This window comes from Leucopleurus acutus (genome assembly GCF_964270905.1).
Source record: "Leucopleurus acutus genome assembly, chromosome: 19".
NCBI lineage: Eukaryota > Metazoa > Chordata > Mammalia > Artiodactyla > Delphinidae > Leucopleurus > Leucopleurus acutus.
In genome coordinates, this window is record NC_139161.1 from 44968368 (window position 1) to 44988110 (window position 19743).

The window sequence follows — 19743 nt, forward strand, 5'->3', positions numbered from 1 at the left end:
AGTCCAGCTTTCAGTTTCTTAGCTCAGAAATTCCAGCAATCCCTGTAGCTCCTTGCAACCCCTCACGACCTCTGGGATGGACAGCAGAGTCTGGCAAGAGATACAGAAAAGGCAGCTCAGGGTCACAGGCCAAAGGCCCAAGGCTCCCAGCCCCAAGAAGCACCCACTGAGTTAGAGGGGTGAAAATGGAAGCCACAGAGAAGGCTGCAATAGTGAGTCAGGCCCAGCTCTCAGCAAAGGCTGGGAACCACAGCTATACTCATCAGTACCCCCTGGGCCAGGCCTTATACCAAGTGCCTTAGTTGCATCAACTCCCTCCCTCCTTTACCTCATAAATATGCTGAACAATGTCATCTAGTTTCTTTAACTCCTTGTCAGAGCGCCGCAGATTCTCTTCCAGGATGTTTCTCTAAAAAGCAAATAGGATGCATAAGCTCTATGCTTAAAAGAACAACATAGCTTGTGGGGAAAGGTAAATATGGCGGGGCACTTGCTAGTGGTGACAGGAAATAGCCCTAGAATGACATGGAAATTCTTACGTGGCTCTGGAACTTGACCATGAGTTTTGCCTTCTCATTTTTCATCTCCAGGAACATCACCCTCAGCTTGTCCACCTACAGATATGTTCAGATCAGTAGGGGCACAGCCTAGGGTTCCCACCAGTTGCCCAGCTCTTCTGTTAACTCTGAGTCACCTCCTGGGAGAGCCACACTTTCTCCTGGATCCAGTTAGTGGCCATGGGCTGACTGTCGGGGTTCAGCTGGCCTGCCAGGGTCTCTTGGAGCACCTTAGTCTCTGTCTCCGCACGACGAAGTGAACGGGTGAGCTGGGTCACCTCCTCTCTAAGCCTCTGGGGATGAGAATGGAGAGGTATCTAGTAGCCCTCAAAGGTCCTCTCTATCCTTATCCCATGTGGTGAGCAAGGGTAGACCAGGGGACCCAATTCCCACATTTGGGACCCTGGCTACCAGTGACATAGAAGGCAGAGGCTGGGCATCATGATGAACGTACTATGAGCTCACCACTCTTGTCTATCTGCTCTAGGATCTTCTCATTCTGCTGCTGTACCACTTCCTGGAGCTCCTTTTCATTCTGTGAGGAAAAGGGAGGTAAGAAGGCAGTGGGAGAGCGGGCTTCTTTGCAGCCCTTGCCAGGAGATAGGATTTTGTGCCTGACCATGCTCAGCCCAGGTGATACCAATTGATAACACTCCAATTCTTCCTCTAGGGCTACGTCAGGCCAGGCACATTTCCCTGTTGAGAGAGCTCTCCTGGAGTTCTAGGTCAGCCTGGAAGATGGGTCAGTCTATAGCTGGTTCCCAAACATGTGAATTGTCTGACCCCAGGAAGGGCAAAACTAGGGCAATGGTTGGAAAATCTCCACCACCCAGATTCCTGGAGAGACAACAGCTCCCAGTGGGCCCTCACAGTTGCCCCAGTTCTTCATCGCTTCACTTCCAGGCCCCTCCTCCACCTTGTAGCGCAAGCACAAGGCCTGGTTCAGCTTCTCTATGTCCGCTTCCTTTGCCTTCTGGGCTTCCTGATGCTGTTCTTCCTGGGCCTGCAGCTGAGCCTGCAGATCACATCTAGGGGAGGGAAGAATTCAGCATTATTCCGGTCCCCCCAGGGGCTGCCTGGGCCCTTAACATAAGGGGCTGCTCACCTGACCTGCCCCCTCTCACCAAGACTGCACTCCACTCACATCTTTCGCTGCAGAGTCCGGACAGCCTCTTCTTTAGACTCCTGCAGCAGGGAACACAGGCTCTGAAGCTCCAGAGTCATAGTACTCATTTCTGCCAGGCTATTCTCGATGCCTGGGGTTTCTGAAAGACAAAGTACTAGATAGAGGTAGAGCCCTTTAGCTCTGGAAGGAAGGAGTGTGTAGCTATCACTTCCACAACTCTTATCCATGTTCCCCACCCACAGGATCTGAATGTCTGGAACACTACCGATCCCAAAAGGCAGAAATGAAATGAGCCCAAGTAAAATTGAGGTTTTTAGAGCAAAGCACTTCTCACTGCTTTAGTCTTTATCATCACTACCAGATCTAGAAATGAGGCAGGATCCCTGGAGCCCATCCTAACCTGTAGGCTGATGGGAAACCGTTGACGCTACTCTGGTGAAAGCACTCTTGTCACTTCCAAGCAAGGGCACAGGAGCTGATTCTGGCTCTAAAACAAAATGCAACCATGGTAGAGGGCCCTTCGGGTGACCCAGTCAAGGGTCGGCCATCACGGGAGCCAGGGAGAGACAGGGTCTGTTGGCGGCATCTTCAACAGCTGAAGATATCAGGAGCAGCGCCACAACTTTCCCACCCCTGAATTCCAGGGCCTTTAACCTTCATCTGCCACTGCTGTCAGGGTGCTTCTCAAAAAGGTGCTGTCACTGGGCAGAGGGTGTTCCTGGGAAGGAGCACAGGCTGTGCTTATCAGGAGGGTCTCTGGTTCAGCCTAAGGGCAAAGGAAAAAAAAACGTCAGCTGCTTTTCAGGGATAGTGGGTTCCCTGAACTTCCAGGTATTCACCGGCCATCTCCTCGGGATGCTGTTCTATATGTCACCTCTCTTCTCTATCTTCAACTTCTCCATTAGCCCCTTTCCCTGAACTTAATTCTCTCTCACTAGAACAACAATTAAAAAAAAAACAAAAACCCTTCTTCTTACCTTAAGTATGCTTTTAGCTACTGCCTTTTCTTTTCCCTTCCATTAAAAAAAAAAAAGAAAAGAAAAGAAAAGAAAAGCCTACATTTCTTGCCTAAAATTCTCACCATGTATAGACTCCCTAGCCCACTACACTCAGGCTTCTGCCCGACCATTCCACAAAAATTCTCATTATTTGGTACACCAATGGCATCGGACACCTTTCAGGTCTTATTTTACCTGAACTATGTGATAACCAATGACCATGTTCTTTTAGAAACTTCATTTTCTTCACTTGTGTGACATGACTCTCTCTCCTTCACAGGTAGGACTCATACCTTTCTGGTTATCTCTTCTCTCTATCCACAGGTCTTTCTTTAACTGTGGGCTCCTTTTGGTTCATCCTTGACCCTTTACATTCCCCAGGTGGCCTCACCTCAGGAGCTCCACAAAAACATCCACTTCTAGATGACCCTTCAATCTGTCTCTCTCAACTGGACCTTCTCCCAATCTCCAGGCCCAAAGGCTCAACTACCTGTGAAAAATCTACCAGATTGCTCCACAGTTCATCTGAAATTTAGTATGTATAAAGCTGAGCTAACCATTTTTCCTGTCCCACCCCACCAAAAATCTATTCCTCCATCTGTATTTAAGATCCTAGAGCAGGGGAGCAGCAAATTACAGCCTGTGGTTCAAATCTTGCCTGCCACCTGTTTTTGTAAATAAAGTTTTATTGGAACACTGCCACATCCATTTATTTATATACTCTCTATGCCTGCTGTTGAGCTACAAAGGCAGAGTTGAGTAGTTGAGACAAAGACCATGTGGCTTGCAAAGCCGAAAATATTTACCATATTGCACGTTACAGGAAAAGTCTGCCAATCCCAGTTCTAGAGTGTCACCATCTTTCCAGCAATCTAGAGATCATCATTCATTCTTCCACCATACTCCTATATCAAACTGGTCACCACGTTCTGTTACTTTTTTTTTAGATTTTTTTGATGTGGACCAGTTTTAAAGTCTTTTTTATTGAATTTGTTACAATATTGCTTCTGTTTTATGTTTTGGTTTTTTGGCCGCGAGGCATGTGGGATCTTAGCTCCCCAACCAGGGATCAAACCCGCACCGCCTGCATTAGAAGGAGAAGTCTTAATCACTGGACCACCAGGGAAGTCCCCATTCTGTTACTTTTACTTCCTAAATATGTATTGAATTCATCCAATTCATCCCCTCCTCCACATCCCTTTAGTTCAAACCTTCAAAAATCTGGCCTCCTGCCTAGCTCTCCAGCCTTTTCTCTTTATCATCCTTGCCCCACATAGCTCCTATAATCCAATCATAAAGAGCTACCTCCCAGTTCCCAAACTCACCACATTCCACATGAGCAGGGCCTTGGCCTTGTTCACCTGTAGTCCCAGCACCTAACCCAGGTCTTGTCACAAGGTAGACACTACAAAAAGTACCCATAGTGCCTCTATGACTTTCATACTATTCCCTCTGCCTGGTGGGCCTTCCTATATACCCAACCCTGCCCTACAAACTTCTAACCTCAAGACTCTGACCAAGAGTCACCTGCTCTGAGAAGACATCTTAACTCTCAAAGGTAAAACTGATGCTCCTTTCTCTGTGGTCATCCAAGCAACCCTCAGTGGCCATCCAGGCAACCTCTATCATAATCACAAGCCAAGATGACAAGTTTACATCTGTCTGTCTTCCCTGCAAGACTGGATTCCTGTGCTTGGCACACACTGGGGAATGGGGTGAGATCATAAGCAATTCGATTTCAGGATTCTGGCTGTGTCTTTAACTGTTGAATAAGCTAACGCTGCATTCTAAAAAATATCCATTTATTGTTCAGTGTGCACTGTGGGGAAGCCAAAGAAGCAAGGCTAAATTTCTGCTTTCTTTAAATACAGTCTAGTTGAAGAGACCAAACATCCAAGGAAAATTAATACAAGTGCAAAAGGAGAGTAAGTTCATGAGGAATATAGCAGGAGATCACTGAGTCCACTGATGTTTAGAAACATTTCAAAGAAGAAGGTGAACCAGGGAGGATTTTAATAGGAAGGAAAAGGTATTTCCAGTTTGAAGATAGAAGAGAACGGACGTGGTAACAGCACGCATCTGGGTGCAAATGGGGATGAGACGTGTGTGTAGTACATAGGCAGTCTATGGGAGTAAACGGTTCATAACAGGGAGGTAGGAGACAGAAGAAGAAAAGTTTGAGTGACAGCTTGAAGACATCCTGTAGGCAACTGAAAATCACTGAAGGTCACAGAGATGGGACGAGAGTAGAATTTTAGGAAGACCATTCTATACAATAAGGATACAAGTGGAAAAAGTTTCAGTAAACTAGGATTAGAGGGGAACTTCCTCAACTGGATAAAGAATATCTACAAAAAGCCTACAGTTAACATCATACTTAAAGGTGAGAAACTCAAAGCTTTCCCTTTGAGATCAGGTACGAGGCAAGGATGTCCCCTCTCACCATTCCTTTTCAACACTATAGGGGAAGTTCTAGCTAACGCAGTAAGACAAGAAAAGGAAATAAAAGGTACACAGTTCGGAAAGGAAGAAATAAAACCGTCTTTATTCGAAGATATTGATACAATTGTAAGGGAAGAGAAGGAAACCCCAGACCCTACCTTCTCCTTCAGTTTTGTCTGTAGGAAGAGGGTCAGGCTCCGGAGTTGCTCAGTCAGCACCCTTAGCTCTTGGGAATACTGGCGTGTCTTCTCCAGGTCTTGCTGCTGTTTCTCTGCCATGGTGCTGGCCAGTTTAGCCCTGAAATAAGGAAGGAACAGAGAAGACAGCCAAACACCAGGTGACCTTCCCTGAACACTTCTCCAAATCCCCACACAGAACTGCGTTCAAAGAGGGGAAACAAGAGGCTCTCAGACCCTGTCACAATTCCCTTCTTGGAGACTTTAGCTTCTAGAAGCAGTCCTGAGATAAACACTAACAGGGAAGCACAGAAAGGTAGAGGTCTTACTTCAGGTTCTCCATGATGTCCTTCAGGTCTTCACACTGCAGGCTGCGCTCCCGGAGTATTTCCAGGGTGGTTTTCAACTGACACTCAACCTGGCCCAGCTCCAGGTGAGCAACCTGATTCTCTTGTTCTGCAAACTGGGGAGACAGGAGCAGGAAGGAAGGCAAGGAGAAAGGGAGGGAGGGGGAAAATGCATCTAAGTGGGAAATTTTAGAGTCCTGGGAACAGAGGCTTTTTCCAGTCCAGAGTCTCAAACCTCACCTCAATACCATCAGGGAAGAGTCACACTCCTGCAGCTCCCCTGCCCCAAGCCACCTTCCTTACCTCCAGGGTCTCCTTTAGGTCCTGCACCTCCTTGGCCAGGACCGCCTGTTGTTGCTGCAGCTCTGCCTGCATATGTTTTAATGCCATCTCTTCCTTTTGCCATCTGCCAGAGACCTTACGTTAGATCCCATTGGTCCCATATCCTGGATGCCTACTGCCACAATAACCTGAGAGGAACTCACTGAGCAGCCTTCTCCTCACTGCTCTGGGTAAGCTGGCAGAGCAACTGATCCTTCATGGCCAGGTCCTGGGTACAACTGGCATGCTGACTCTGTAGCTCTTTTAGCTGACTCTCCATGCTGGCCAGAATCTGCAGCTGAGCCCGGAGATCTAGACCAAAATTATCCTAATGACACCATGTGGTCACCAGGCCCAAACGTCCCCACACTTCTGCTCTAAGACAAGTGCCCTAGAGCACTTTCTTACGCTACTGCCACACCCCAAGCCTCAGCAGGGTACAACTGCTTGTACGCATGCACACACGCACACCTGTTGCCAGACGACTGTTTTCCAACTCCAGTTGTTCTAGTTGGCTTTTGCAGTCCTCTAAATGGGAAGAGACTTGTTCCAGCTCCCTGGAAACCTAGGAGAAAAAGACAGTTTTCTTCCCACAGCTCCCCCTGAATCAAGAGTCCCAAGACTTAGTCCAGTTTCTCTTTCTGGACAGGACAATAAACCACATTGTTCCTGGGCAAAAACACTGCAGCAAATGAGTCTGATCCTCAGGAAAAAGTAGAAACAGGAGGAAAGTTGCTGAAGAAGGTGCTGAAGGCCATCTTATAGCAAAGGGACTGGCTGGTCTCCAAACCCACAGATGGAAAGAAGACAGGTCCCAGGGAAGAGGCTAATGACACCACTCATCAGAAAGGCCTTCTGTAGAGAAGAAGGAGGAAACGAGGCCTAAGCAGTCCCCACTCCTGGTTTGTACCTGCTGCTTTTCCTCAATTGCAGCATCACGTTCCTGCAGGGTCTGCCGGCTCTTGGCTGTAAACTTCTCTGTGAGTTGTTGAAACCGGCTCAGCAGAGCTGTCCATGTTACATACTACCAGGGGAAGCAAGCAGGTCAGAAGAGCACCCTTGAGACAAGACTCCTAACAGGGCTGGCTGTGAGCAAAGGAGCAGTATAATGGCCCCAAATACTCACATCCAGTTGCATGGATATCCAGTCCTGCTGCAAGGCTGAAGTAAGACTTGCTGTCTGCTGAGCCAACCCTTCTTGCTCAGTATGAAGCCCGACCTACATGAGAAGGATTGTCAATGGAGGGAGCCCTTTCCCTGTGGATACAGGGAAGTAGGGGTACATGACCATCCTCCCAGTGTGTCAGTATGGATCCCAGGAAAGAATATGCCTTCAATTACCAGTTGGGTCTGGGTTTCCTTCAAAAGGCCTCTGAATTCCCCCATGGATGCCAGGTCCTGTTCCAGCTGGCTGATGCGCTGGCTGGCATGTGCACAGAAAACCTCTAGCACTGTCTCTGCCTGTTTAGAGAAGAGGTTGAGAGGACATTGCGGGCAGAGGAAGGATACAGCACAAAAAGCCATAACTATCCATCACACCAGCAGTTTAGTTCATTATTCCCCAGGGCAAGCAGTTCTCAGGCCACCCATCTGTGTCTCAAGTCAATTTATGTTCCTGCAGGAACCTTAGGAAGAGACCTCCTACATCCAGGAACAAAAGCCTGACACCTTACCGCATCTTTGCCTCTGAGGGCCATTTCCTCTCTGTGCTTTGCCTCCTCCCTTTCTGCTTTGAGGCTCTGGAGCCTTGCCCTTAATTTCTTCAACACATCAGAACAGCGGGACACCAAGGTTTCTGTACGCCAAGACTATAAGATAAGAATCATATACTGTGTCTGGTTTCTTTATTTGGCTGAATTTCAATCCCACCAAAGGCCTCTGCCTCCATCTGCATGCTGCTTACCTCCTGACTCAAAGCAGTTTTATCTTCATCTAAGTGCAGCAGAGATAGTTGAAGCAAGGATATCAGCTCTTTAGAGACCAGCACCCATGACTGCTGTAGAGGGAGAGATGGTTAGGCTAGATCAAATAAAGTCATTAAGCAGGAAGTAAGCTGGGACACTGAGGAGGAAGCCACCAACCCCAATTTCATGCTCCCAATAAGGAAGAGATGTTCTTAACAAAAGGAAACCTCCCTTCACTACCATGGCTGAGTACCATCCATCATCTGCTAACTGCTCAGGAGTCGCCATTCTTGATCTTCACAGGAGACCCAGCAACGGTGTAAGGTCAGTCAACACTTACCATGACATTCCTGGCCTGCCGCAGAGCCTGTCCAATCTCCTGGCTCTCCTGAAGATGCTGAGGTTTCTTACTCATCTAGTTGGAGAAACAGAGTTGCCCCTCTTGCATAAGCAACATGCACCACCAGCAGCTCTTTCCCCCTCCCACCGAGATACAGGAACCTTTCCCATTAAAATCAGGAGCAAGGCTCACAGCTTGATGAAGCCAAGTCAGAAAAAATCCAGAGGTAGGTAAAAAAATTATTTTTTAAAATAACTTTTTTTTCTGATTATGTGTTTACTGTAAAATTTTGGAAATAGGAAAGTAAATAAAATGGAAAAAGAATCATTATCAATTTCACCCCTAGAGCAGTGATTCTCAACCAACAGTACAGCACCCACCCCAAGAGATTTCAATATACCTCCACACCAGATTTCCTTGCTATAGGGATTTGCTGTAACTGATGAGTATGTTACCTCCCTCAGGTGTCAGGGGGAGAAAAAAGTAGTAGACTACTGATTTACAAAGAAATAACTATATTTAGGGCTTCCCTGGTGGCACAGTGGTTGGGAGTCCGCCTGCCGATGCAGGGGACGTGGGTTCGTGCCCCGGTCTGGGAGGATCCCATGTGCCACGGGGCGGCTGGGCTCGTGGGCCATGGCCACTGGGCCTGCGTGCCCGGAGCCTGTGCTCTGCGGTGGGAGAGGCCACAACAGTGAGAGGCCTGCGTACCGAAAAAAACAGAAAAAAAAAAAAGAAAGAACTATATTTAATAAATTCTAAGATGATTGACTTTTTACAATTGTTTTCTATTTTGGCGCACTGCGCAGCATGTGGGATCTTTGTTCCCCAACCAGGGATCAAACCCGTGCCCCCTGCATTGGAAGCACAGAGTTTGAGCCACTGAACTACCAGGGAGGTCCCTGTCTTTTTACATTTTAACACCATTGACATTGGTATGCATTCAATATTGATAGTATCTTAGATTTGATGAAAGACAGTAATGCTTAAGAAAAACCTCAATTGTGATTATAATATATAAATAAATGTGGGGTCCTGTTTTTCTTACTTAATTTTATTATACTCATGTTATTTAGCCCTGAGTTTACATTTAGTCTCCTCACTGAGCGCCTGAGACTGGGATGTGTGCTTTAGGGAGACCTATCAAAGTGGAGCATCACTCATTTTTAACCTCTGCTGATAGTTTACCTCACCTCAAAGCCTCTTAGAGGTTATATGAACTCTGAACTCCTTTTTTTCTTCTTTTTATTTATTTATTTATCTATTTATTTATGTTGATCTCTAGGTATCTTTTTTTTGGCTAGGCCATGGGGCTTGTGGGGGTCTTATTTATTTATTTATTTTTAGCTACGGTTTGGTCTTCGTTGCTGTGCGTGAGCTTTCTTTAGTTGCAGCAAGTGGGAGCTACTCTTCGTCGTGGTGCACAGCTTCTCATTGCAGTGGAGAACTGGCTCTAGGTGCGTGGGCTTCAGTAGTTGTGGCTCGCAGGCTCTAGAGCGCAGGCTCAGTACTTGTGGCGCACAGGTTTGGCTGCTCCACGGCATGTGGGATCTTCCCAGACCAGGGATCGAACGCATGCTCCCTGCATTGGCAGGCGGAATCTGAATTCCTTTCTTTAAAAACCATGAACATTAAACTTATTAAACTATTAAAAACTCTTGGCAGTCCAGTGGTTAGGACTCTACACTTCCACTGCAGGGGGCATGGGTTTGATCCCTGGTGGGGGAACTAAGATCCTGCATGCCACACTGCATGGCTGGAAAAAAAAAAAACTCTTCATAAATATACTTTTAAATAACTAGGATATCCCATCTTATGGATGTACCATTATTTTTCATTTTTTTTAAGTTATCATCTTTATGCAGCATTTTTTTTCCCCTTAGGATTTAACCCTAGAAGTGAGGTTACTGGATCAAAAAGTTTGAACTGCTTTGAGCAGTTGAAATTGCCTTCAAAAATGGCTGAACCCGTTTAAAGGCATAATGTTCAAACAAGAGAAAAAAATTGTAAATGTAATATTAAATATAACTGTTTTAAAGCATAAAAAAAAAAAGATTGAACCAATTTATGCCCTACTGACGACAGGACAATGCTTACCACTATTATCTATTTTATTCTTTGCTATTTTGTCAGAAGAAAATAGCATCTCATGTTGCAATTTACATTTCTCTGATTACCAGTAATGGTAACCTTCTCAAATATTTATTTACTACTCATTTTAATTTTCTTAATCTCTAATGGTCTGTTCATTATCTTGGGGCAGACGAAAATCTTAGTGTGCTACGTGGAGTAGATAAGTATGATTTCAAAGGCAGCAGAGCCGTAGAGAAACTTTGAAGTTCTGAGAGAAAAGTGGGGAACCTTCATTACTGCTGCAAGGCAGCCATCGTCTAGGAAAAAGCCTAGTGCTGGAGCAGCAGTGCTGAGTCACGATGCTGCAGCAGCCTGGATATAAGGACGCAGATCTCTTGGAGTTCACCGCTCCCCTCCCCAGCAAAGCGGACATTGTTCCCGACTGCATCATGCAGTAAGGCACAGAGTTACCCCTGGAGCCCTGGAACAGGGCACACATACTGCTCAGGGCTGGCCAGTCAGGCAGGTGATGAGATTAGCGTGAATGAGGCAGCCAAGCGGCAAGGACATGGCACTGTGATGGGGAATGGCTGAAGGCACTGTCATTTCCTCTCTTTGGTTCTGCTCCAGTGGTCTCTAAAAGGATTTGGCAAGCTTCAAGGAAAGAGGGTACAAGGCCAACTCAGGAATGGGGAACAAGGTCAAGGACAAGAGGAAAGGATACAAAAATAAGAAAATACAGGAATGATGAGCCTATGGCTTCCAGGATTTTGACAAAAAGTAAAGTCATTATTTTGAGGATATTTTCAACTCAAAGGAGGTCTTTGGAGTTTTAGAGACCATCGGGTTTTTTTTTTGGCCACACTGCGCAGCTTCTGGGATCTTAGTTCCCCGACCAGGGATTGAACCCCGGCTCTCAGCAGTGAGAGCGTGGAGTCCCAACCACTGGACCACCAGGGAATTCCCGAGACCATCTCTTCTTAGCAGCAGCCACCTATTACCTCAACAGGCACAACACTAAGGACCTCAATTCCTTCCCTGACACATTCCCTTACTTCCTCGGCCTGTGCTCTCACAGCAAGACTCCTCTAGAACAATGGTCTTTAAACTGTTTTCCTCTCATATCTCCTACAGTAATTTTGAAAGCTGGAGTACCCTTATGTTTAAATCGTTACAAAGGCTGTAATTTCCACGACCTTATAAACATTGACAGTTTGAAATAAAACTGTTACATCAGTCTTAAATATACCCAATGGTATAAATGTTACATACACCATAATGATTTTTTTAACGTCTTTATTGGAGTATAATTGCTTTACAATGGTGTGTTTGTTTCTGCTTTATAAACCATAATGATTTAATACCTATTTGATACCTTTAGAAAATACACAAAGGGGACTTCCCTGGTGGCGCAATGGTTAAGAATCCACCTGCCAATGCAGGGGACATGGGTTCGAGCCCTGGTCCGGGAAGATCCCACATGCTGCGGAGCAACTAAGCCCATGTGCCACAGCTACTGAGCGTGTGCTCTACAGCCCGCGAGCCACAACTACTGAGCCCACGTGCCACAACTACTGAAGCCCACACGCCTAGAGCCTGTGCTCCACAACAAGAGAAGCGCACCACAACGAAGAGTAGCCCCCAGTCACTGGAACTAGAGAAAGCCCGTTGCACAGCAACGAAGACCCAACGCAGCCAAAAATAAATAAATTAATTAATTTTTTAAAAAATACACGAAGTTCTTCTTTAACAGAAATTTTATATCATCCCTTTTTCTCCTTGAACCTCTATTTTTACTCCTCTCAGAATTTTATCCTAATAAAACATACTTTTACACTTTAAACTCTATTAGTATCTGGGCAACGACAACAAAAGTTCATCTAAATTTAAATAAATTTAAAAAAATTTTTAATTCCCCTGACCATAAGATTTTAAATTTATTTATTTATTTTTGGTTGCATTGGGTCTTTGTTGCTGTGCGCAGACTTTCTCTAGTTGTGGCAAACGGGAGCTACTCTTCGTCGCGGTGCACAGGCTCCTCATTGCAGTGGCTTCTCTTGTTGCGGAGCACGGGCTCTAGGCGTGCGGGCTTCAGTAGTTGTGGCTCGTGGGCTCTAGAGCACGGACTCAGTAGTTGTGACACACGGGCTTAGTTGCTCCGTGGCATGTGGGATCTTTCCAGCCCAGGGATCGAACCCGTGTCCCCTGCATTGGCAGGCGGATTCTTAACCACGGCGCCACCAGGGAAGTCCCACATAAGATTTTAAGTGAGAAAACTCTCTTTTGGATGGAGAAATATTTTCATCAGTTGTATACTAATCATTGTAATAATATAATTTTTAATTAAAATCATAAACATATCCAGTAAAATTTTACTGGAGATCCATCTACTAATGAAATAGATGGAGCATCCCTCCCCTTATTAGTTCATGTGTCTGTGATTACTATAATGCCTACAATAAGACGTAGTTCAGCAAGAATTTTATGCCTATTTTCCATTCTTACAGATACAAGATTTATGTGAGGGAATTCCATGGTGGTCGTGTGGTTAGGACTCTGTGCTCTCACTGACAAAGGCCTGGGTTCGATCCCTGGTTGGGGAAATGAAATCCCACAAGCCATGTGGTGCAGCCAAAAAAAAAAAGATTTCTGTGAGAAAATTTCTTCACATAAATAATGGGAATAAGTAGGAATGAAAGAAGGGAAGAAGGGCATGTCACCCAATTCTAGGAGCTCCTTTGGAGATACACGCCGAAAATCTCACAGTGAACTTCCATCCACTGACATAACTGAAGCCTTCCTTCAATTTTGTTGAAAGCACACAAAAATGACATGTTACATAATCATTGCAGTCATTTGCCTTCTCAGCACGTACACAAATATTTTCTATTTGTCCTTTGAATGCTGCCTCTTGACAATGTAAGATTCAGGACAGGTAGTAAATATGCTCTTCTTTATAGTAAAGTTAGTAAATTGGGCAAGGGTAACTGAGAATGGGGAAGTAGGAAAGAAAACAAATTAGTAAAGAGTGCATTTGGAAGATGAAGATCTAGAAACCGACTCCTTTAAAACTTTCCTTGCTTGCATTCCCTTGGAAGGTCTTGAGGTACCCCAGGGGTACAGTGAGTACCAACAGCTCTAAGGGATTTTCCAGATCCTCAGCTTTTATACATATTCTAAGGAAAAGGGCCCACTGGGATCCTCCACACTTTGGGAAGAACCTTCTTACCCCATTGGAAAAGGTGTCAGTCTGTGTGCTGCTGTCCTGAACTTCTGGGTGAGGGCCAGTCAGCTGGCTCTTCCAGTCCTGCAGCTGGCGGGAGAGTACCTCCAGAATGACAAGAGAGTTCAGCAGGTTATCTTCCAGGTCATGTCGAGATAAGGCAGTCAGATCTGGAGGACGGCTGCAGTAGGAAGAGAAGAACATGAGGAGAAGAGAGGGAAAGGGATGGGAGTGGCAGGTCCAGGAGCACAAAGATACAGGGATACTTACCCCCATAGAAGGTGCTCTGTCTCAGAAGTACTGTCCTTGGTGCCCACCAGGCCTATTTGGGATGTGTTTGTACTCCTTTCCTGCTGTGCTGGGGGAGTAAACCAAGTCCCCACCGAGCAAGTAGAGAAAGGGGTTGTGCCAATCGCAGCATCCCGAAACACAGAGGGAAGAGATAAGCTCTGGCGGAGATTTTCCAGCATGACGGAGGTATTTACACCTTTTTCCAACCAGGCCAGGGGAGACATCCAAGGCCCCATATCAGAGACGGGAATGCTCCCAGCATCTACTGCTGGCCCTGGAGCTGCCTGGGATTCCATTTCTCCTGGATTTGGGGTCAGGCCTGTGGATGGGATATCGTCCATATTTGAGACAAGTGCTTGATCTCCCAATTCAGCCTCCTCAGGGAATGTGGGAAACCTCATTTCTCTCTCCTCTGTACTTCTGTGCTCTAAAATTTCCTCCCCTGGGTCCACAAGACTGACAGGGAAGTCTGCTGCTAAGACAGTTGAAGGGGAAAGCCAGAGCGGGGAGGAAGGCAACGAGGCATTACTTTCAGAAGGGACTAGGTCCTCAGGCACAGCCTCAGTCCTACTGTCCTTCAGGCTTTCCCTGGAGCAGTGTAGCTGTTGCTCAGAACAGGAATTTTGTGGGTACTCCAACAGATGGGATGGAGGATTCTGAAATGTAGGTTTCTCAGGCATAGCAGGAACAATTTCTGAAAAGTTGTCTTCCATGCAGGGGGCCACGCCCTTTCTCAGCAGATCTTCTGTCCTCAAAGGCTCATCTAGAGAGAAGCTGTTTGTCTCTGCCATGGTATCTAGATGGGCCTCAAGTGTAATGTTTTGCTGCTGCCCCCCTGGAGAAGGTACAAGGACCATGGTTTTAACCACATTGTTGCCCAGTGGGTCTACTGCTTCCTCAGATGTTCTGGGAGTAGAATTGGTTTGGGGAATCAGATTTAAGGGCTGCTCATCTGATTCATGTTGACAAGCTTCTAGACATGTTGAGGGATGGCTCAACTGTTCTGAAGGGGAGTCTGTCTTCTTAGCATTGACAAGATCCAGTGGAGATGAGTTGTTGCTGCCTTCCTGCCAAAGGAAACAAAAGTAGTTGACTAATACTGTCAGTTCTGGTTCCCAATATACAGTTATGGGTGCAGGATACTGTCTGAACTCAAAAAAGGAAAGAGTTCTCATTACCTTTACTTAGGTAAGACCTTGGCTAAGCCTTGCTACTTACTACAGAGACCCAGTAGAAAAGCTGGGAAGCCATTCTGGGTCCTTCCAAGTGAACCAGGTTACAGTATAAACAAGGCTAAGATAATCTATCCATGTCATGGGAAGATGGTAGCTTGAAAGTGACCCCACTCTTCTCCAATCCTAACTCCAACCCACTTCTAGGGTAGGAGGGATCCCTGGCTCAAGTTCTACAGTTGGTATAAGATTTTAGTCCTTTTGGAACAGATGAGAAATTGGGGACTAGAGTGAGAGAGCACTTGGCCCACAGAGATCCATGTACCGTAGGAAGAAAGGGCAACATCAACCTGTGCCAGTGACCTAGTCTCCTTGACCGCAAGAACTGAGGGTATCCTGAACACATGGGTTGAAGCCATTCAATCCTTGGGATTTGAAGAGCTCTAGCCTTTGTAGCAAAGGAGAATGAAGAGCAGAAAGACTCTTCCTGGTGCCCTGAAAAGGGAGTGACAACCTCCCAATTGCTGGTTCATAGGGATGGAGACCACTGCACTTTCTACCACTTGCAGGGCTGCTGGTTCTGAGACTCAATGAACAAAAAAAGGACAATATGAATGTACTTATGTGGATCCAGTAGCCAGAGAAAGGACAAACCCTAAGATAGTTAGGAAAGGTAGGTCCTACCAAAATACAGCTGACGGAAGAAACAGATAACAATTTGCACCAAAAAATATATGCATACATAAGAAGATCTGAGTACAACTCACACACACAAAGACTTTCTGGAAATAATAAATATTACTTTTAAACAAAAAATTTTAGTAATATGCATTGGAAGAGGATGATCAGAGTTAAGACAAGAATTACTGGCCTGGACAATCAAGTGGAAGACATATCTTAAAGACAAAAATACAAAGAAAGGTAAATCTGAGGGAAAAGCTAAGAGAACTGGAAGATAAATCCAGCAAACCTAACATGTGAATAAAAGAAGTTCAAGGAGAAAAGAGAACACGTACAGGTGGGGCACTGATTAACAAGTATTAGAAGAAAATTTCTCTAAGGTAAAGAAAGATCTGAGTTTGCATATTAAAATGGCTCACCAAGTTCCAAGCAGGACTGACAAAAAACGATAAAATTTCTGAACTACCAGAACAACAAAACTATTTTAGAAGCTTTAGATTATAAAGACCAATTATTTACAAAAAAAAAAAAAAAAGAATTAGACCTACATGAAATTTCTCATTTACAGCAGTGGATGAAATTTTAAAACATAAAGTTGAGCTAAAACTTCTGATATTCTAGCAATGTCCTTGGGTATAGGTTACAACGATGTGTGCTTTATACAAATTTGTTAGGCTCAATGTTTTATGTACTTTCATGTATTTTATTTCAAATTTTCAAGTTTTCTTTCAAAGTGCTAAAGGAGGGACTTCCCTGGTGGCACAGTGGTTAAGAATCCGCCTGCCAATACAAGGGACATGGGTTCGATCCCTGAGCCAGGAAGATCCCACGTGCCACGGAGCAACTAAGCCCGTGTGCCACAACTACTCAGCCTGCGCTCTAGAGCCCACGAGCCACAACTACTGAGCCTGCGCGCCACAACTACTGAAGCCCGTGTGCCTAGAGCCCACGCTCCGCAACAAGAGAAGCCACCGCAATGAGAAGCCTGCGCACCACAACCAAGAGTAGCCCCCGCTCATCGTAACTAGAGAAAGCCGGCACGCAGCAATGAAGACCCACAGCAGCCAAAATTAATTAATTAATTAATTAATTTAAAAATAAAACCTCCCAGAAAACAAAAGTCCAGGACCAGATTATTTCACAGGCTGAATTTACCAAAATTCAAAGAAGATTTAATACCCATTTGTCTCAAGCTCTTCCAAAAAATTAAAGAAAGAGAAGGAAATACTTCCTAACTCATTTTACAAGGCCAAAATTATGTTGATACCAAAACCAGACAAGGACAACACAGAACTCAACAGATCTGGCAGACTAAAAAAAGTGCAAGGACAGAGTAATTAACTATCTGTTGTTGGATATAATAGAATGTGACATCCTTTGAATAGTAAATATGCTTTTTTTCATATGTTCATGGAACACTCAGAAAAATTCATCCTATACTTGGTTACAAAGACAACAGATTACAGTCTGATCATAATGCAAGAAAATAAATTTAAAAGGTGACACAAAATGGCTTTTAAGCACTTGGAAATTAAGAACCCCTCCTAGATAACCCCTGGATTAAAGGTAAAAATCAAAAGAAAATTACAAACTAGCTAAAAAGCATGACAAATGATGACTATTTATAATATACACTTAGAAAATGATGGAAGAGTTAACCACCCAATAGAAAAGTGAGCAAATAATATAAATAAGCATTACACAAAAGAGCAAACCCAAATAACCAATTCACATGTAAGAGATACGCTCACTAGTAGTCAGGAAAATGCAAATTAAAGTAACAATAAGATACCACATCAGACTGGCTAAAATTTTAAAGATCTCTAACAACTACTACAAGAGGTGATGTGGGGAAATGGATATCGTCATACAATGCTGGAGAGAATATGAATTGTAATAGCTATTTTAGATAGCAATCTGACAAAATTTAAAATTAAAAATATCTTTCCTTCAAACCAATAATCCTACTCCTGAAAATGTATCTCATTGAAATAAAGGTATCAGTACAAAGATATTTACATTAGCATTGTTTGCATTAGCAAAAAAAAGTGGAAAGATAAATGACCATTTATGACTAAATTATGCTTGATGCATACCACAGTATCTTATGAATTAGCGCTACACTAGTTGACATGGCGGGATTTAAACCACATTGTTAAATGAGAAAAGTAACAGGCAGAGAAATGTATACAGTCAATCCTCACTATTTGAACTGAAAAGCATTTTCTACATAGCTATGTCTCTCAAGACCTTTCACAAAAGTACAGCTCAGTGAGGGCAGTTCTACAAGGAGCTAGTTTAAACTCCGGTGGTTCAGGGGTGTAACTTGATCCCAGGGGAGTTTTGACTACCTCTGGGAATGGATGGACATTGCCTCATTCTTAAAACTGACTGACTTCTCCGTAAGTGAGTCCCTATTAAGAGGGAGACCACTCGGGGCTTCCTTGGTGGCACAGTGGTTGAGAGTCCGCCTGCCGATGCAGGGCACGCGGGTTCGTGCCCCGGTCTGGGAAGATCCCACATGCCGCGGAGTGGCTGGGCCCGTGAGCCATGGCTGCTGAGCCTGCGCGTCCGGAGCCCGTGCTCCGCAACCGGACAGACCACAGCAGTGATGAGGCCCGCGTACCACAAAAAAAAAAAAAAAAAAAAAAAAGAGGGAGACCACTAACCAAAGTGATAGTTATTTCTGAGACGTTTGGTAAAGACTGAACGGGGGAGGTGATGATAAAAAAAACTAACAGCTAAATAGAAGTGCGGGTTCTCAGTGGACTTCCTTTAGCGACCCTAGGGTACCTCTCTGTTGGCCTGAATAGCTGTAAATGGATGTCACCGAAGAAGGAAACTTCATTATCGTTATTAATTACGTTCCAACCCTGGCCCTCTGTTCCTCTGAGCTCTCCGCCTCGGCAAAGAGCCCAGTCGAGAGGCTGGCCAGGCGAATCTCACCTGCAGCCCTAGCTTGCACAGTGATGAGGTGGACGAGTAGGCTATCGGGGGCCCTGTTCCCGAGTTGGTGAGGGCACCAGGCTGCAGGATAAGTTCTCGGAGAGGCGTTCTCATAGCTGCTTTTCCCTAAAACAGAAGAGAGAATGTGAGAAAGCCTGGGCTCTGCCAGCCTGCCCTAAGAAGCTCCCGTCCCTCCCTAAGAAGCTCACGAGCAATAACAAGAGTAGGCTCCAACCCCAGTCCTCTGAACATCAGGACCAGCATTAGACTCCACATGCACCCGTCCCCAGGCTCGACCCTGCTTTCCACGACGTCCGGCACTGCCAGCGACCCCGACCCAAAACCCCGGCCCAGCTCTCTCTCTCCATGAGGCCCTCCCGCTCACCGGTTGGGGCGAAGGCGACACGCTAAGATTCAGTTTTTTCACCCGCCACATCTTCAAAACAACACAGGGTGATCACCTCCTAGACGCAAGAGGCGACGCCATGCTCACCCGCCGTCTTTATTTGAACCTGCTCCGCGCTTCCCGATTGGCTGCGAAGTCTCAGTGCGTCAGGTGGGCGCGTCCGCTCCGGGCTCGAGCCCGGCGGGCTGGGGCGGGGCCTGTATTGGACCCGCCCCGCCCGGCCCCCTGTGCGCGCGCGCTCTGCGAACCGACCCCCAACCCACCGGGACGCGCTCCAGCCCGAAAGCCAGCCTTTCGGCCTCACCTCTGAGAGGGTGACCGGGAAGTTGGACAGTTGAGGAGTCCATCCCTCCTGCTTCGAGTAGGCCAGTCTCACACCCTGTCGGAAAAGCTGTCCCCGTGGCCTGGCCTTAGGAAGTTTCTCCTCGGGTTTCCCTCAGCTATCTCAGCCTTGACCGGCAGGAGCTGGTCGGGGGTATAGAAGGGAAGGTGAGTGGAGCGTTTTTTACGTAGGCTGCTCGGTCCGCGCATAGGTCCTGCGTCCGTGATGGCCTGAGACGTGGTTCTCAGCCTGCGCTGTCATTTAGCCTCTTCAGAATTTATGGGCTTTTCTTGGGACTTAACTCAGGGTCCGCAACAAGTTTTCTGGAACGATAATAGCTCACAAGTATTGAACATTTATTAGGCACCTGGCACTCTTCCAAATGCCTTTTATATCTTAACTCCTTTAATCCCCAAAA

The 19743-nt window shown here is 45.8% G+C and overlaps 1 protein-coding gene across 1 annotated transcript; it reads right to left on the reverse strand.

Annotated features, from left to right (window-relative positions):
• Nucleotides 1-18: 18 nt before the first annotated feature.
• Nucleotides 19-19033, reverse strand: SPAG5 (sperm associated antigen 5; the record flags this gene model as incomplete). The annotated part of the gene is made up of 24 exons (XM_082861264.1): nucleotides 19-90; nucleotides 329-409; nucleotides 540-614; nucleotides 695-850; nucleotides 1012-1092; nucleotides 1474-1585; nucleotides 1702-1822; nucleotides 2084-2170; nucleotides 2338-2449; nucleotides 5282-5420; nucleotides 5629-5762; nucleotides 5950-6052; nucleotides 6132-6279; nucleotides 6439-6532; nucleotides 6878-6991; nucleotides 7094-7186; nucleotides 7309-7428; nucleotides 7641-7775; nucleotides 7871-7963; nucleotides 8212-8286; nucleotides 13514-13688; nucleotides 13778-14865; nucleotides 18598-18723; nucleotides 18983-19033. The coding sequence occupies 24 exons, from the start codon at nucleotides 19031-19033 to the stop codon at nucleotides 19-21; spliced, it is 3585 nt and encodes a 1194-aa protein (XP_082717390.1).
• Nucleotides 19034-19743: the final 710 nt, after the last annotated feature.